The sequence below is a fragment of the Sapajus apella genome, unplaced genomic scaffold, assembly GCF_009761245.1.
Source record: "Sapajus apella isolate SASKATOON/1434 unplaced genomic scaffold, GSC_monkey_1.0 scaffold5, whole genome shotgun sequence".
NCBI classification, from domain to species: Eukaryota; Metazoa; Chordata; class Mammalia; order Primates; family Cebidae; genus Sapajus; species Sapajus apella.
In genome coordinates, this window is record NW_022436945.1 from 14,879,601 (window position 1) to 14,898,946 (window position 19,346).

Below are 19,346 nucleotides of genomic sequence, written 5' to 3' on the forward strand. Positions count from 1 at the left end.
TTCCTTATCACAAACTTTAAATAGTGATTTAATTTTTAAATTATAAATGGAACTTTTTTTAGACTAGAGACAGGTTCTTGCTATGTTGCTTAGGCTGGTCTTGAACTCCTGGGCTCTTATGATCCTCCCACCTAGGCCTTCCAAAGTACTGGGGTTATAGGCATGAGCCACCATGCCCAATATCTTGGCACAAAATTTTAAAAAGTAGTAAATAATGCTTTTATTTCTGTCTGAATTAAAACAAATTTTAAATTAAAGAAAGTGGATCATTGATCTTGAATATTCTCAATAACATGTATACCATTGAAATGACTTCTAAATTAAAATGTGAATAGCCTTTGATTTGGCTGCCATCTTAAATGATTAGTTATTAATTCATCCAGCAAGTGTTTATTAAGTGCTTTTATGTTCCAGGAACTGTGCAAGTTCTGGGGATACATCAGTGAAATCCTTGTCTTGGTGTTTCCTGAGTTTCTGGAGCATCCAAAATAAATACACAGATCAGGTGATAAGTGCTAAACGGAAAAACAAAGTGGAAGTTAGAGATTGGGTAAGGGTCTTGGGGGTCATAATGACTTGGACTAATTGTGAGATGGGAAATAATTGGGCTGCTTGGTCCAAAAGAGTGACATGAAATGTTTTAAGAGCCATAAGAAAGAACGAGATCATGTTCTTTGCAAGGACATGAATGGAGCAGGAGGCCAGTTCCCTTAGCAAACTAACAAAGGAACAAAAAACCAAATACCACATGTTCTCACTAATAAGTGGGAGCTAAATGATGAGAGCACATGGACACATAGAGGGGAACAACGTACAACGCCTTTCAGAAGGTGGAGGGTTGGAGGAGGGAGAGGGTCAGGAACAATAACTAATGGGTGCCAGGCTTAATACCTGGGTGATTGGCTTCTCGGTCTTTTGGCTAAGATCAAGTGTAGTACCAGTTCTTATCAGTTTAATACCTGGGTGATGAAATAATCTGTACAACAAACCCCCAAGACACAAGTTTACCTATGTAACCTGAACTTGTACCCCTGAACTTAAAAGTTACAAAGAAAAAGGATTACTAGCTTCTCTGTTAGGTATAGAGAGGCCATGGGTAAGAGAGGGAGACCACTTAGGAGGCCCTTAGAATAATCAAGGTGAGAGCTGATAGTAACCTGAATCATGTGGAAGGAATGAAGATGGCAAGAGGTGGTTGGATTCTGGGTATTTATTTAAGGTAGAGTCAATACGACTTGCTGATTGGATGTAGAGGGTAAGAGTGTGAGATCATGGATGAGTATAAGGTTTTTGGTCTAAGTAACTTGAATATTTGGAGATGCCAGCAACTGCAATAGGGAAACATAGGGATGAAGCCTTTGGGAGGTATAGTAAAGGTGAGGAGTGGAATTTGGGGTGGTAAAGTTTGAGATATCTATTAAGCATCCAAGTAGAGATGTTGAATACAGTAGTCAAGTTTAGGGCAGAAGTCCAGGCTTGAGTTACAAATTTGGGAGTCATCAGTGTTGGTAATGGAGGGAAGAGGACCATGAACTGAAACTGGGCCATTCCAAAGTTAAGTAGTGGGTAGATAAATGCAGTGCTGGGTGCTGGTCATAGTTTTTTGTGATTGCTGCTTGCTTTTTTTTTTTTTTTTGAGACAGTTTCATTCTGTCACTAGGCTGGAGTGCAGTGGTGCGATCTCTGCTCACTGCAGCCTCCGCCTCCGGGGTTCAGGTGATTCTCCTGTTCAGCCTCCCTAGTAGCTTCGACTACAAGGTGCCCGCCACCACACCAAGCTAATTTTTGTATTTTTAGTAGAGACAGGACTTTACCATGTTGGCCAGGATGGTCTCGATACCTTGACCTCATGATCTGCCCGCCTTGGCCTCCCAAAGTGCTAGGATTACAGGCATGAGCCACTACGGCTTGCCTTCTTGTTTCTTAATGAAATAAGAAGCTAGATCCTCTCCTGAGAGAGAGGATGGGAGAGGAGGTGTTGGGAATTTTAGGAGAGGAATTAGCTTGTGTGCATTTCTTTGATTCCACTGTCCCGGTGCAGGCCTTGGAATCGGCAGACAGTTGGGTTTAACCAGGATAGGGAGTTTTGCAGGTGGCCATGATGAAGGGAGGAAGAAAGAGTGATTCTGTGATGACCCGCCATAATTTAAGCTGGCCAAGGAAGACAAAAGCAAGAACAATGAAGGGGATGAAGTCCAGTGGCATGATGGAGCAGTCCTTAGTAGGTTCTAGTAGGGCAGAAGAACATTTGGACTTGGAGCGCTAGAGGGACTGAACTGGGAAGGTAGGAGGTGCTTGAAATTGAAAGTGTGGTGAGGTTGCAGTTATTGGTATTGACAAGATCCGAGGTATAACTGGGGAATTAGAGGCTGAAGTAGGATGGAGGATAGAATTATTGCAGGAGAGAAGTTCAAAGAAATGAGAAGTATTAGTATTATTTCAAAAAACAGTGAAATTTTTCTCCATGTTATTATTATTATTATTTTTAGATGGTGTCTCACTCTCGTTGCCCAGGCTAGAGTGCAGTGGTGCCATCTCTGCTCACTGCAGCCTCCACTTCCCAGGTTCAAGTGATTCTCCTGCCTCAGTCTTTCTAGTAGCTGGAATTACAAGCGTGCACCACCAAGCCTGGCTAATTTTTTGTATCTTTACTAGAGATGGTGTTTTGCTATGTTGGCCAGGCTGGTCTTGAACTCCTGACCTCAGGTGTTCCACCTTCCTCAGCCTCCCAAAGTGCTGGGATTACAGGCGTGAGCCACTGTGCCCAGCCCCCGCCCCATGTTATTATTTGGGAATTTAAGAGAAATGGGGGTTGTTAGGCAGTGAGGTGGAAGGAGGATTAGAACAGTCTATACAAACCTTGATTACATTTTATGTGCCTTATATCCTAATGCCAGCAACCTAATCCATATTACAGGTCCATATCATGAGCATTCTCATAGCTGGTCTTTCTTCTTAATGCAGTAACTACTGGTACTTCAGAAATGAATGCATACTTGGATGACCCAGAATTTGCTGAGATTATATTGAGAGCAGAGCAAGCAATAGAAGTTGGAATTTTTCCAGAAAGAATCTCTCAAGGTTCAAGTGGAAGTTACTTTGTGAAGGATCCCAAGAGGGTGAGAATTTCACAGACCTACTATATGTAATAGAAACTTCGGTAAATACGAGTTTAAGTATGAAATCATTGTGAGTTCCTAAAGATATTTTCCTATTAAGTCTGATTGTCACCTCTTTTACAAACTAAAGGTCAGTTTTTATAGTTTTTGGTTTTTTTTTTTTTGAGATAGGGTCTCTCTCTCTCTCTCTCTCTCTCTCTCTCTCTCTCTCTCTCTCTCTCTGTCTGTCTCTCTCTCTCACCCAGGCTGGAGTACAGTGGTGCAATCATAGTTCACCGTAGCCTTGACCTTCTTGGCTCAGGTAATCCTTCCATCTCAGCCTCCCAACTAGGTGGGATCACAGGTGCATGCCACCATACTGGGCTAATGTTTCAAATTATTTGTAGAGACAGGGGTCTCCCTATATTGCCCTGGCTGGTCTTGAACTCCTGGGCTCAAGTGATCCTCCTGCAGTGTTGAGATTACAGATGTGAGCCACTGTGCTTGGCCTCAGTTTTTTGCTTTTAGTAAAGCACTCTAGTATTTGGAAACAGAGCTAATCATTTCAAGTCATAGTTTGCTATTCTGTTATTTTATATTTGGTTTCAAGCATTTATTGAATATATACATTCAGCTGTAGCCTTATTGCGTGTGTATATTCACAAGTCCTTATCTTATAGAAGTCTATAGCCTTCTTAGTCAAACACAGTGGAAGTTTAAACCTTCAAAACTTGTTTAATGTCATTTCCAACGTACTTGATTTTTTTTCAAAGGTATATGAATACCTTTTCTGGCATTTTACCAGGGGAAGAATGCGCAGCCATCTGAAGTTTGAAAGTATTGGAATGTGAAAGTGAAATGAACCACAGGATGATTCTAGACCAGAAAAGAGAAATTGATGTGGCACTTTGTTCCACTTAATCTAGAATTTTTCAAAAATATGTTATTTTTTCTAACAGCTTTCTGAATGATGCATAAGGATCAGTTCTTTTCTCGGGGGGAAGAGCGTTTATACTTTCACCCATTTTTTGGGCAAAGATTGAAGTTATAATTTTAAAATGATTTTAAAGCATAGTCCCTTTTTTGAGATTAAAATATATTTGTAGGTATTGCCAGTCTCTCAATCTTTATTCTAAGCTTTATTTCTTAATTTGATCTTGTTGACTTTTTTACTAGTGAGTCAGACTTTATTGCATTGTATTTATTGTGTTGTAAAGGAATTATATACTTGAAATTATAAGATTTGTTCTTGTCTAAGGATAATTCAGCTTCTAAATTTAATATGAATATATTATATCAAACAATTAGAGTATAAAGACTTTTAGACATTCATGAGCAAAAAATATTTTTTAATAGGAGAAACTTTATTTAGTTAATGTATTTATTTGTTAAGATGGATTCTCACTCTGTTGCCCCAGACTGGAGTGCAGTGGTGCAATCTCAGCTCACTGCAACCTCCACCTCCTAGGTTCAAGTGATTCTCCTGCCTCATCTCCTGAGTGGCTGGGATTACAAATGCATGCCTACCACCCCCAGCTAATTTTTGTATTTTTAGTAGAGATGGGATTGCCCCATGTTGGCTAGGCTGGTCTTGAACTCCTGACCTCCGGTGATCTGCTCACCTACCAAAGTGCTGGGATTACAGGCATGAGTCACCTCACCTGGCCAAGAGTTTACTTTAAATTGGTTTCTGAAAAATAACTGGAAAAAAATTAGGGCAGGAGAATCTGACAGCATGGATATTCACTATATCTTATCATTACCTTTGTATTTTAGAGGTGGTTTTTGTCATTGGATTAGATAATTTAACAAATACTTGGATGTCTGCTGTGCATCAGGTACTGTTCTGAGTACTGGAAATGCAGCCCTAACAAAGAAAGTTCCTGCATTTTTGGAATGTGCATTAATGTGGGGAAAGTAAACAGCAAACATATAATGTGGATATTTAATAGATATTGAATAATACCACTGTTTGACCTAGGACAGTGGTTTTCAAACATTTAAAAATTAGTGAAACCCTTTCTTAACTTGGAAGTCCAGCAATATAAAACAGGTGAAATTAGAATTAATCTGGTTAAGTGGCATGGGGTCTTGGAGCCTTGCCCTCACCTTCCCAGGGTCTGTCAGAGCACAGTTTGAAAACTACTGGTCTTGATTTTAGATTGTTTGAGAATAAATATGAAAATGTGATTGGAACTAAATCTCTTAATATTTGAGGTTATAAATCCTCTGAATAGTTTGAGGATTTATGCCTACATCTGTGGTGGGAAGCAGTAGAAAACTATGTATTAGAATGCATTTTTTGGATGGTTATCAATATATATAAAAAGTCTAATAAAGATGATTACTCTTTTGCTATAGAAAATTATTGGTGTGTTTAAACCCAAATCAGAAGAGCCTTATGGTCAACTCAATCCAAAATGGACCAAATATGTCCATAAGGTCTGCTGCCCTTGCTGCTTTGGCCGAGGCTGCCTGATTCCTAATCAGGGGTACCTTTCCGAAGCAGGTGCCTATCTTGTGGACAAAAAGCTTCATCTGGGTATCGTACCTAAAACAAAGGTAAACAAGGCTTTATTTTTAACCATGGACTTTTAACTTACAACCTGCCTGTATCTGAATATTTCAGTAATGATTCCTAATGGTGGAACCTAAAATGGAGCCCCTTTTTTTGATAGTAGTCCAAGCGTCATGAGTGACTAGTAAATTGATTCTAGTGTAGACCCACAAAGTATTTAAGGGAATATGTCTTGTTCCTGTGAGATCTGATGATGCTAACAGAAAGAGGATAAAGAACTAGCTTTCAGAAGGCAGGAAAACATCAGGGATCCGGAGATCCTACTGAAGGTAGAGGTAACCAATGTGCTTAAAGATTACTATTATTGTCCTTTCAGCCTTTATAAAAAAATTTTTTCTTTTCCTTTTTATTTATTTTTTTTAAGAGACAGGGTCTTGCTGTGTTGCCCAGACTGGCCTTGAATTCCTGTGCCCAAGCAGTCCTTCTGTCTCAGCCTCCTGAGTAGCTGGGACAACAGGCACATGCCATCATGTGCCTGGCATCCACATCTTTTCTTTTCTTTCTTTCTTTTTTTTTTTTTTTTTTTTTTGAGACAGGGTCTTGTTCCCAGGCTGGAGTGCAGTGATACAATCATGAATCATGGCTCACTGCAGCCTTGTCCAGCTGGGCTCAGGTGATTCTCTCACCTCAGCCTCCTGAGTAGCTGGTAATACAGGTGTGTACCACCACACCCAGCTAGTTTTTGTATTTTTTAGTAGAGGTGGAATTTCTTCATGTTGCCCAGGGTGGTTTCACTCCTGAGCTCAAGCAGTCTACCTGCCATGGCTTCCCAAAGTGCTGAGATTACAGGCGTGAGCCCCTGCACCCAGGTAACCTGGCCTCCTTTCTAAATTTTAACTTGACGCCTTCATCCTTAAAACGTTTATTTCTAAGTCTGCATTTCAACGTTGTTACTTTGACCACTGGCAAATTTTAGGCCTCTAAAAGGCTTTTAAACCACTCTCAGGAAGAAATAATGTGCCATTCATTTAACAAAGGTTTGCAAAATTCCCTGCCTTTTCTGTTTTAGATTCTCTGGAGCCTTTCTTATAGGGTTAAACTTTGCTAATTTTCATCATTAGAGTGAGTTTCATGGTGTATATGAATAGAAATACTATAATGTAAATTCTAACCATTTTTCTAAACTATATGTTTCTAGGTGGTTTGGCTTGTCAGTGAGACATTTAACTACAATGCAATTGACCGTGCAAAATCAAGAGGCAAAAAGTATGCTTTAGAAAAAGTGCCAAAAGTGGGTAGGAAGTTTCACAGGATAGGACTCCCTCCTAAGGTAAGTTTCTCTGATAAGCTTTATTTAGAGAGCCACTGGGCTCATACATCCTGAGCTCTAGGAGCTAGGCATTGTGCTGTTAGCTGTGGATATAATAATAGCACAGATTTTTCATCTTCCAGGAGCTTAGAGTAAATAGGTAATTTCAGTGTAATATGATAAAGCTGTTTAGATGATGGTGAGTTCAGGGAGCTCTAAGATGATGGAAGAGGGATGCCTAACCCAGTTTAGAGGGATGGGAAGCATTTCCAGGAAGAGGTTGCGTGAAAGGCTTATAAAGTAATGGACAAAAGCGCAGGTCTGGAATCAGACTTAATTCCAGCCTCTGCTAGTTTGCTCTGAGACTTTGGGCAAGTTCCTTTCTCTCTCTTTCTCATTTTTTTTTTTTTTTTTTGATAGAGGATCTTGCTCTGTTGCCCAGGCTGGAGGACTGTGGTGTGAAAAGGGCTTACTGCAGCCTCGACCTCCTGGGCTCAAATAACCTTCCTACCTCAGCCTCCTGAGTAGCTGGGACCACAGGTGCACACCCCCACACCTGGCTAGTTTTATAATTTTTTTGTAGAGAGAGTGTCTCACCATGTTGCTGGTCTTCAATTCCTGGGCTGAATCAGTCTTCTCACCTTGACCTCCCAAAGTGCTGGGATTACAGGTGTTAGCCACTGTGCCTGGACAAGTTCTTTACTCTCTAAGCTCCAGTTTCTATAAAATGAGAATGACAAAAACTGCCTCTTACGTTCTTATGAGGATAAAACTAAGAAATTCATGTCAAGTAGTTGGTATAAAGGTTAAGTAAATGGTAGCATCTATGTTTACTTACTACACATTAGATTTAGTTTTTTCTTATCACCTTTAAATCTGAGGCATGATAAGCAGCCAGCTAAATAAGGGTAGAGAGGGTTAATGGGAAAGGCATTCTAGAAAAAGATTTCAGATTTATTTTTTGGAAATATATTGGTCTTATGATTTTCTTGCTTCTGTATATTTATCTAGATAAAAAGAATTTGAGTAGGAATCAATCGTTAACCTAACTTTTAAGATAAATTTTACTCTAAGTGGGCAGGAAGTTTGAAAGTTTTTAGAAGGTCTGCTCCTCCTTGGACATGCCGAAATAAGTGTGAATAAAGGAGGATGTTATTTCCATATTTGTGACTACTAGTACTTAGTTATAAGTATTTTAAAGAACACCTTTAGGAAATCGTTAAAATTTAATACCAACGACAAAAACATAAAGTGTTAGAATAAAAAGCAGATTTTCTGTGTGGTGATTTGTTTGTATTTTTGAAGCAAACTGGGGTTACCTATTACTTGTGTATCACATGCTACTTAAATTTGTATTTCCTTCTCCAACAAATTGTTTACTGTTAACTAGCAATCTTAGTAACTGAAACACGTTTTTAAAAGGTCATATCTTCAAGGAAAGGACTTTTTAAAAAACCACTATCAAGATTATGATTAGTAGATTTGTTATTTAAAGTTTAAGACAGGGTATTTACTGTGTGGTTAAGGAATCTGTCCTTTTTTTTTTTTTTTTTTTTTTTTTTTTTTTTGAGAAAGAATCTCACTCTGTCGCCCAGGCTGGAGTGCAATGGCGTGATCTTGGCTCACTGCAACTTTCGACTCCTGGGTTCAAGTGATTCTCCTGCCTCAGCCCTCTGAGTAGCTGGGACTACAGGTGTGCACCACCACGCATGGCTAAGTTTTTTTGTATTTTTAGTAGAGGGGGTTTCACCATCTTGGCCAGGCTGGTCTCGAACTCCTGACCTCAAGGGATCCACCTGCCTCAGCCTCCCAAAGTGCTGGGATTACAGGTGTGAGCCACGACGCCTGGCTTAATCATGTTTTTAAAATAAAACTGTTTATTTAGAGTTCGAAGAAAAAGCTTAACAGTTAAAAAAGTGAAAAAATTAAAAAAAAATTATTTACTGTATTTTATGTCATAAAAAGAATCCAGAAAAGTTTCTTCAGTAAGAACAAAATTGCACTGTTATTAAATAAGTAGGATAGGTTTAAAATTTGACCTCCATAATTAAATTCATTTTAATAAATATTTTTAGAAAATGACATTTCTTTTTCAGAGTGTCACCTTGAAGGCACATGTTTATTCTTTTTTAAAATTTTCCCAAAATAGCTGCTATGCTCCTTGAAAGTCTAGGGTTAAGCATTTTTTATTTGCTATATACTCTTCATTGATTATTTAAAATTAGTGTATAAAAATAGTTTTCTTGATAAACGTGGCTTATCTAAATTAGTGTTAAATCTTCTTTTGTATTGTATTTACATATTTTTGACAGTACTGCTGAGAAATAGAAATATTAATCCCTTTGTTCTTGTACTTTCTTTTCTAACTATAGTTCTTAAAATTATAGATTGGTTCCTTTCAGTTATTTGTTGAAGGTTACAAGGAGGCTGAATTTTGGCTTAGGAAATTTGAAGCCGACCCTTTGCCTGAGAATATTAGAAAACAATTTCAGTCACAGTTTGAAAGATTAGTTATTTTGGATTACATCATCAGAAATACAGGTATTGAAGTTCTCTCATTGTTCACTCAAATCTTGTTCACTTTCAAACTGTATTCTTGTTACCCAAATTAAAGCGATAAACTTTTGTTGCAAAAGTCTTGAAGCCACTTCCTCTGTCTGCCTTGGGAAACAGATGTAGAATAGACTCTCCTGGGCAGAATTCATCCTGTGTGGGAGAGTCTGACTCACAGCAGGCTCCTAGGTCAGTTCCTGTCCCCTAGGGAACAGTTTCCTAGGGGCAGGGCAAAGTCAGATATTAGGAACGTTATTTGCATAATGTGAATAATTAAGGCTTCATTGTATAAATTACGTTAGGTGCCTATTTTGACGTTATGTAACTGTTAGTATAATCTATAAATACACTAAACTCTTAATTTGTCCTGTGCTGTCAAGAAGCAATGGTGTAGACCAGGGGTGTCCAATATTTTGACTTCCCGGGGCCGTTGGAAGAAGAATTGTAGGCCACACATAGAATACAGTAACTCTTAACAACAGCCAATTAGCTTTAAAAAATTGTAAAAAAATCTCATAATGTTTTAAGAAAGTTTACAAATTTTTGTGGGCCACATTCAAAGCCATCCTGGGCGGCATGCATCCTGCAGGCCAAGGGTTGGATAAGCTTGATGTACGTTGTCCAAAGCAGGGGTCAGTTTGGATAATGTGGGTCCCTGGACTGTCAGGGTCAGCATGACATAAGAATTTGGTAAACATGCATCTTCTCAGACACCACGCCAGACCTTTTAGAACAGAAACTGCAGGTGGGTACTGGCAGGCTGTGTTTTAAGGTACCTTTCAGGTAATTGGGATGCATGCTAAAGTTTGAGAACTACAGTTCAAAGTGTTTTCTTATTTATATTAGTTTTTGGAAAAGCATCAAATAATTTTCCAGATTTACCTTCTTACTATATATATGTGTGTGTGTGTATATATATGGTAAGAATATTATATATATAAGAATATATATATATAGTAAGAATATATATATACACACACACATTTTTACAGTCTAGACCATTTGTATGCTGGCATGAGGTGAGCCTGCTTAGAAATTTGCCTAGCAATAGGGGTTAATGCTTTTTCTTCCTAAAGTGAAGAAAAGCTATTTGATTTTAATAACCTTGATTTAATAATTGTATCACCTCACAGGGTAGTTTTGAGGATTACATGAATTATTACATATTAAGCACTTAGAACAATGTCAGCTTAGATAAAATATTCAATAAACGCTAGTTCACATTTATGGGTTTTTTGGTTTTTTTTTTTTTTAGTTTCTCTATGTTAAATTGAGACCTTTAATATGCTACAATAACCAGTGAAAGTCTCAAAAATCAGGAGAGCACTAGATGTTTCTCATTGGTGTTAAACCATGATGTCCACAGAAATGAAGTAACAGATTTTCTTGTTTGTTTTGAAAGATAGGGGCAATGATAATTGGTTAGTCAGATACGAAAAGCAGAAATACGAAAAGGAAATTGACCATAAGGTAAGGAAATTTAAAATTTTATGTATTTATATATATATATATATAATCTATGATTATGTGTAACGAGAATATATATATTCAATTTCTGTAAAAGATTGCTTGAAGTTAAGTTATTCTTCACTATTTCTTCCTTCTTTCACTTAATCCTTGGTTTTCAAATCTGCTTACTCTGTTTTTCTCACACGTTTTATTTTTGTCACTTGTTTACATTGCATTTATTTATTTATTTATTTATTTATTTAATAGAGACAGGGTTTTGCCATGTTGACCACGCTGGTCTTCAACTCCAGGCCTCAAGCAATCCACCCGCCTTGGCCTCCCCAAGGGCTGGGATTACAGTCGTATGCCACCACACCCAGCTGGTTCTGTTTTTTCTTTTATCGTTGTTGGGCATCTTTATTTTTTTACTTCATATTACAATAGAAGAATAATACCCACTTAGTATCTTTTTAGAATTTGAGAAATTTATAGAATCCTCGAACTTATTTTGCTTTTATGTAGTAAAGGCTTTTGGGATTTTTGTATTTTACTAATTCACTTTCTTCTGAGTCCTTTCATTCAGTATTAGACAATACAATATTACCTAATAAATGGAACATGTGTGTTTAACCTGTGGATCATGTCCACTGAACTTAAAAAGTATTAAATACTTCTACTACTTATAAGAAACTGGTTTTAACATATATAACAGACTGCATAGACCCTCAACACTGATATCACAGTTACAGATTTTAGATTAATTGCTATCGGCTTTGAGTACCAAGTTCAAATTTTAGATATGTACATAAGAGATTTTTTTAAATACTTTTACAAGTTTAAAACAGTTTGTACATTTGAGAAAATTTTAAGTGATTAAAAATATTTCTTCAATATTTGTAATTTATGTTCTCAAGTAATGACTTAAAGCTCTTGCATCTGTTTATCAAGGATATTTAAAAATATATATTCTTAGTCCTTCGCAGTAAAAAGAAACAAACTTGACACATGCAATAGCATGGATAAAACTTAACATTATGCTGAGTGAAAGAAGTTACATATAAAGGAAACATATTGTATGATTACATTTATATCTAAAAATTAGAAAATGCAAACTAGTTTCTCATGACAGAAAACAGACCAGTAGTTGCCTGGGCTTGGGGCAGAGGGAAGGCTGGACTGCAAAGGGACACAAGGAAACTTTGAAAATTTTACGTATGTCAAGGCTCATCAAATTGTATTTGTTAATGTAGGAAGTTAATTGTGTGTAAATTATATGCCAATAAAGTTGTAAATAGGAAAGAATGATAGAAATAAAAATAAATGGTAGTTATAGCAGAAATGGGCTTAAAATACACATGTACATATGTATAAGCTCCTAGGCCAGGCACAGTGGCTCATGCCTGTAATCATAGCACTTTGGGAGGCCAAGGTCAGAGGATTGCTTGAGCCCAAGAGTTTGAAACCCCATGTCTACAAAGAATTAAAAAAATAATTTTTTTAAAGCATAATTTAGGCCAGATGTGGTGGCTCATGCCTGTAATCCCAGCACTTTGGGAGGCTGAGGCAGGTGGATCACGAGGTCAGGAGATCGAGACCATCCTGATCAACACAGTGAAACCCTGTCTCTGCTAAAACTACAAAAAATATCTGGGCATGGTGGTGGGCGCCTGTAATCCCAGCTACCTGGGAGGCTGAGGCAGAAGAATTGCTCGAACCCAGGAGGCAGAGGTTGCAGTGAGCCGAGATCACACCACTGCACTACAGCCTGGCAACAGAGCAAGACTCTGTCTCAAAAAAAATAAAAAAAAAAAAAAAAAAATGTGTAATTTAGGGATAAAAGACTTTAAGGTAGTAGAAAAAGTAAAATGACATAAATTAGCTGGGCATGGTGGCACACACCTGTGGTCCCAGCTACTTGGGAGGCTGAGGTGGGAGGATTGATTGAGCATAGGAAGTCAAGGCTGCAGTGAGTTGTGATTGTGCCTCTGCACTCCAGCTTGGGTGACAGAGCAAGACCCTGTCTCAAAAAAATAAAATAAAATAATTAAAGATAAATAAATAAACATAAGCTCTTGAATTTATTTTGTATATCTTGAGCAGTTAGATTTTGCTGAGAATTCTTTTGCTCTGAGTATTTTGTGTACTTTCATTAAGGTGTAAGACATTTGATATAAACTAAAAAAAAAAAAAAACGTGGCATACATCACATCAGACTTCACTGTAGTGCTTTTAAACTAGCAGGAAAGTTACAGTCATGGCAGAAGGCACCTCTTCACAGGACGGCAGGAGAATGAGTGCCAGCAGGGGAAATGCCAGACGCTTATAAACCATCAAATCTCATGAGAACTCACTCACTATCACAAGAACAGCAAGGAGGAAACTGCCCCCATGATCTGATTACCTCTACCTGGTCCCACCTTTGACACATGGGGGTTACAGGGTTTACAATTCCAGATGAGATTTTTAGTAGGGACACAACCAAACAGTATCACCAACATTCAAGAATATCTTGAGGTTCTTTCTACTAGATCTTGTTATATTTAGTTATGGTCTTTGAAGGAGTTTCATTTAGAAGCATTTTATATTTGACTTATTTCTTTGGGACCATAAGAAAGACTAGGTATTAATAAGGTGATTTTATTAAGATGTTTTTAAAAATCAGTAATATTTTACATCACACATTTAAGCAATGAATCTAGCAGTAAATTATCTAGAACATCACTTTTTAAAGTCTCAATATTTTCAAGCCCTTTAAAGAGAAAAAAGTTGAAACCATTACTGAGTAAATGTATAATATCAAATTTTAAAAACTAGTGGTTAGGAAATACACTTTTTTCAGACAGTCTCTTCCATACTTGTGTGAATTTGTGTTTTTTCCTGGTAACATTTAATTTTTATAGGCTCTTCAGAGAGAATATGTTCTTAAACCTCAATAATTATTATAAATAATTTTTCTTTTGGGAATATTTATAAAGGTTCTTTTATCAACATACCATTTTTCTCCTCTACAGGAATCAAAATGGATCAATGATAAAGAATTCCTTATTAAAATAGCTGCAATTGATAATGGTCTAGCATTTCCTTTTAAACATCCTGATGAATGGAGAGCATGTGAGTATTTAGAAGCTTCTGTAGATTCTATAATTACCTTTTTTTCCAGAATGAGAAGGGAAAAAAAATTTACAGATACCATAGCAGAAGAAAAACTGGATAAAATATGATTATTCATTAAGGCTCAGTTCTAGGCATTAGGGATGCAAATATATACTACAGGGTCTTGCTATGAATTATTTGCTTATTTTTGGATGACTGGGTTTTGATTTTTAGGCTTTGTGTTATCCCTGGAAAATGAGTTTAGTAGTGTTCCAGTTTTCAAAATATATATACATTCAAATTATTTTAATATCTTAGCAAAACTATATTTTAAATTTTTGGTTGTATTAACTTTTAAAACAATTTAGGCCTGCCCTCCACCTGACCTCATTTTTAGTGAGTACTTTAATTGCCTTCCCAGTCTCTCTTGTGGTAAATGATTACATTTTCTGCATCTTCTTGAACCAGTTTTAGACACCTTTATTTTGCTTACAATTGTCCCTAATTTCTTGAGTTTTAAATTTATAGTAGTTTTCTGATATTTGTATGTGTTTAAAATATATGGGCCAGGCATAGTGCCTCGCGCCTGTAATCCCAGTACTCTGGGGATTGAGGCTGACAGATCCCTTGAGCTCAGGAGTTCAAGACCAGCCTGGGCAACATGGTGAAACCCCATCTCTACAAAAGATGCAAAAATGAGCTAGCTATGGTGGCCCATGCCTGTAGTCTTAGCTACTTGGGAGGCGGAGGTGAGAGGATTGCTTGAGCCTGGGAGGTGGTGGAGGTCGCAGTGAGCCAAGATTATACCACTAGACTAAGGCCCTGTCTCAAAAATAAAATAAAATAAATAAAATAAAAGTTTTAAAAATCATTGTATCCATAATGTATCTCTTTTAAATTCCCTCTGTTTATTAATGAGGCTTTTACTCATTAGGTTTGCCAAAGACTTGTCTGTTATTAAGCATTGGCCCTTCTATTTAGTTCATTATTTATGCTTTTTTCCCTGGATAATTGCCTTTTTATTTTATAAATCAGGCTTTTAGTTGGTTTGCTTTTTCTTTTACAGATTTATGTTTATTCTTTTCTTCTATTACGTTCATGCGATATTGCTTTCCTGTAAATGCGTATTAGGCCTCATATTGTCCTCGGGATGTCATTTTGGGTAAACCACGGATGGCACAGGTGCTGCTCTATTGCTCTGCTTTACATGCACATATTTTCTGATTTTCTTTTTGACTGGAATAATTTAGAAATATTTTGTTTGATCTTAAAATTTCTATGTCAGTTTATTTTAACTGTCCATTATTGCTATTCCTAAGAAACTGTTCATTGTTGTTATTTTTGCAGTATTATTGCATTGTGATCTGTGAATATGGCCTGTGGACATTCTGTTTTGAAATTTGTTAGCAGTTTCCCTATGATCCTGTATATGGCCTATTTAGAGGACTGTATTTGAAAAGAACATTTGAGCACAAAATTCTGTCTGCTAACCTAAAGGCTGTTGGTCATATCATATCTTTGACTTATTTTCTATTTAATCTGTTAATTTTCAGAAGAAATTAATGATCACTGTGATTGTTATTTTGTCAGTTTCTTCTTCCATTTCTATGCATTTTTTGCTTTGTATTTAACATATGTAGAGGTCCAGTGGTTTATCTTCCTGGTGGCTTTTTTTTTTTCAATGTGAAATATATCCCACTTTGTGTATACCTCAGTGGTTTTTGCTTTTCTTATTTGGCATTCTGTAGCATTGTTAAGCCTCCTTTCATTTTGTTAGCATATACCTGGTATTATTCTCTACATATATGTATGTATGAGTTTATGAATGAATGGGAAGGCCCCCCTCTGTCCCCTAGGGTAGATTGCAGTAGCATGCTCATAGCTCACTGCAGCCTCAAACTCCTAGGCTCAAGCAGTCCTCCTGCCTCAGCCTCTCGAGCAGCGGAGACTACAGGCACACGCCATCACACTTAGCTAATCGTTTATTTTTAACTTTTATCATTTTGTTTTAGATACGTGACTTATGAAGAATACTTCACTTTTTTTTTTTTTAACCCAGTCTGAGTGTTTTAATAGGTAGCTTTGTAGTTTAAGTCTCAACAAACTACTGATATGCTTAAGGTTTTCCTGTCATCTTGGTTTTTTTCCTATTAAGCATGAATTGCAATTTGTTTTTTGCTTGTCCTGTCTTTTGTTGAACTGATCTGAAATGTCTTTGTTCCATTTTATTATTTCCTCCCAATGTTTGGAACCTTTATGCAAATGTCATTTTTAAAGGGTACATCTAGGAAATTTTATCAAACATACAGTTGGGGATTAAAGGTTGGGGCTTGAAAAGGAATTGGTAGTGGGTATATAGTTTTTATTTCTTTTCTTTTTCTTTTCTTTTTTTGGATTCCTGGGATATGAGAGAGGGGAAATAGCTTTTAAACTGTCATCTTGTTGGTGGAAGCCAAGGTAGTGTTTGCTATCACCCAGGAAAATCACAGAGAACAAACACTATTGCCTAGTACAATGCCAGGCACATAAGTATTCAATAAATGTTTTATGAATGCTTAAATAAATAGAGAATAGAAAGGACTAAGTATGGAATCGGGGTAACAACAACATTGAAAGCGGGGAGGGAAAACTAGCAGAAAAGAGAAGGAGTAACTTACAAGACAGAAAGTAAACTTATTTTAGTGGCATCTCCAACGCCACAGAGGAGAGAATTTCGTAAAGGAAATGATAGAAGACAATGCTGCTTGCTACAGAGAGATTAAGTAGCATGACAACTGCAAGTGAGCCATTGGACAGACCCTTAGGTCTGATGATTGGTGATCTTAGGAGAGGGAGTTTAGATGGTAGTACTAGAAGTTGAGTGTAGGGATTAAATGTGGAGGCAGGTGAAAAATAAGGGCCTTTCTTCTATGAAATTATTCAGGGAAAGCTAAAAAGAAAATTGGACATATCTACAAAGAGATGTGAGCCAGGGGAAAGGCTTTCTTTAGAATGAAAAGTGAACCTCCTACTGTGTGCAGCGAGATAGATCAAGAAGAGAGAGCCAGGCATTGAGGCACGCTCCTGTAGTCCTAGCTACATGGGAGGCTGAGGCGAGAGAATTGCTTGAGCCCAGGAGACTGAGGCTATAGCGAACTGTGATTGTGCCACTGAACCCCAGCCTAGGTGACTGAGGAAGAATGACTCCAAAGGCAGATTTCTTCTTCAGGGCTTTCAAAGTGGTAGGATCCACCAAAGCTGGAGATTCTCATTGGATATGCTCACAGTAGCTCTATGGATGATCATAATGTCAAAAACCCTCCACTCTTGTAGGAATCTGCATATGCACCCTCTCTAGAAGATTATACCTGTACAAATCTTTCTAGTCCTGGCACAGTGTAAATTTTAATGGTCTTTTTGGGGGAGAACTAGAGGTAGCTCAGAGTCATGGAATCCTTTATCTCTTAAAGTGACTCACCTATTTACCTCTTAATGATTTTAAAGTTCAGAACACCTTCTGTATACAAGTAAGTGGTCATTCTAAGTGGTCATTCCTGATGATGTGTAACTGTGCAGGGCAGGGAGACCTCAGCCATGGTATTCAATCTGTGCCTGAGTGTGGTGATAATGCACCTGTATTTCCAACTACTTCTGAAGCTGATGTGGGAGAATCACTTGAGCCCAGAAGTTCGAGGCTGCAGTGAGCTATAATCATGCCACTGCACTCCAGCCTGGGTGACACAACAAGACTCAATCTCTTAAAGAAATACAATAAGGCCAGGCCCAGTAGCTCACACCTATTATGTCAGCCCTCTGGGAGGCTGAGGCGGGTAGATCACTTGAGGTCAGGAGTTTGAGACCAGCCTGGCCACCATGGTGAAACCCCATCTCTACTAAAAATACAAAAATTAGCCAGGAATGGTGGCACGTGTCTGTAATCCCAGCTACTCAGGAGACTGAAGCAGGAGAATCGCTTGAATTTGGGAGATGGAGATTGCAATGAACCGAGATCCTACCATTGCACTCCAGCCTGGGTAACAGAGTAATATATATAATAAAAGAAAGACAAGGCTGTGTATAAAGTATAGGTATTCATCAGTTTCTGAACTCAGGAACCACATAGGTTTTTGAGATAGAGCTATTTAGAGCTATTTGAAGTAGATTCATTATCCAAACTCTTACTCTTTACTCTCTAAAACTCAGAGACAGGTAGTTTTACTCTGATTAAGTTCTTTCTTCTGTCTTTTTTTTTTTTTTTTTTTTTGGGGGGGTGTAGAACCTAGGAGTTGTAGGAAAGAACCAGGATAAATGTGAGTCTAAATAAACCATTTCCTCCCACTGATTAGGAGAATGCTTTTCTCTGTTAGATCCATTTCACTGGGCTTGGCTTCCTCAAGCAAAAGTTCCTTTTTCTGAAGAAATAAGAAACTTGATTCTACCATATATTTCTGATATGAACTTTGTGCAAGATTTATGTGAAGATCTCTATGAACTTTTTAAGGTAGGTTCATGTTTAGTTTGATTATTGCAAAAAAATGAAAACTTAAAATAGAAGAGACTTTGCTTAATAGAGCTAATTTGCAGTTTACTGCTTCTTGTATTGTTGCTTGCCATAGAAGCTGACGTGACAGAGAGGAATTAGCAGTTTTACTTTCCAGGAGCATAAATCCATAAAGCTGTACTTAGTATGAGCATTCTTTGAAGTGAGACTACATTAAAACTTTACTAGCTATTTTATTCAAAAGTTGAATTTTTACAAGAAAACTCTATAAATTCTAATACATATTTGGTGACTTGCTATGATTTAATTTTCTTAAAAAGCCTAAATTCATTGGCTGGAAAGTCATCTTAAATCCTTTCTGGAACAAGTTGGGGTACAAGTAAATAAGTCTATGTGTGTCATTCTGGGAGTATACAAAAATACATCAGGTAAAAATAATCTTTTTGTTTTATTTTATCTATTAGGAAAGTTTTTAATGGACCTTATTTGCTAGGTTGAAGAGTTCATTTGTTTTCAAATATGTATATTGAAGTCTTTATTTTGGGAATTATAATGTTTTTTTCTTGCTGTGATAGACTGACAAAGGATTCGACAAAGCCACTTTTGAAAGTCAGATGTCTGTGATGAGGGGTCAGGTAAGGTACCTTTTTATTTGTTCATAATGAAAAAAATCTCTTTGAAACAGCAGTCAACTGTTTTCTCCACTGTGACCTAGAGATGGAATTTTTAATACTACTTCTTAGGCTGAACGAAAATAGCTCAGGTGATCAGAAATGAAGTTGATTCGGCCAGGAACGGTGGCTCACATCTGTAATCCCAGCATTTGGGAGGCCAAGGCAGGCAGAT

The 19,346-nt window shown here is 37.3% G+C and overlaps 1 protein-coding gene and 1 pseudogene across 3 annotated transcripts in view; both read left to right on the forward strand.

Moving 5' to 3' along the window:
- PI4K2B (phosphatidylinositol 4-kinase type 2 beta) overlaps positions 1 to 19,346 on the forward strand; it is a 36,474-nt gene that overhangs the window by 8,046 nt on the left and 9,082 nt on the right. For 2 of the 3 annotated variants that reach the window (XM_032273525.1, XM_032273534.1), the window contains exons 2-9: positions 2,965 to 3,119; positions 5,460 to 5,660; positions 6,815 to 6,946; positions 9,313 to 9,466; positions 10,881 to 10,948; positions 13,939 to 14,038; positions 18,367 to 18,500; positions 19,076 to 19,135. In XM_032273525.1, the coding sequence (XP_032129416.1) occupies positions 2,965 to 3,119; positions 5,460 to 5,660; positions 6,815 to 6,946; positions 9,313 to 9,466; positions 10,881 to 10,948; positions 13,939 to 14,038; positions 18,367 to 18,500; positions 19,076 to 19,135 (1,004 nt within the window). The remainder of the gene's footprint in view (positions 1 to 2,964; positions 3,120 to 5,459; positions 5,661 to 6,814; positions 6,947 to 9,312; positions 9,467 to 10,880; positions 10,949 to 13,938; positions 14,039 to 18,366; positions 18,501 to 19,075; positions 19,136 to 19,346) is intronic. The other variant, XM_032273527.1, reaches the window with a different exon arrangement.
- Positions 900 to 994, forward strand: LOC116548842 (annotated as a pseudogene).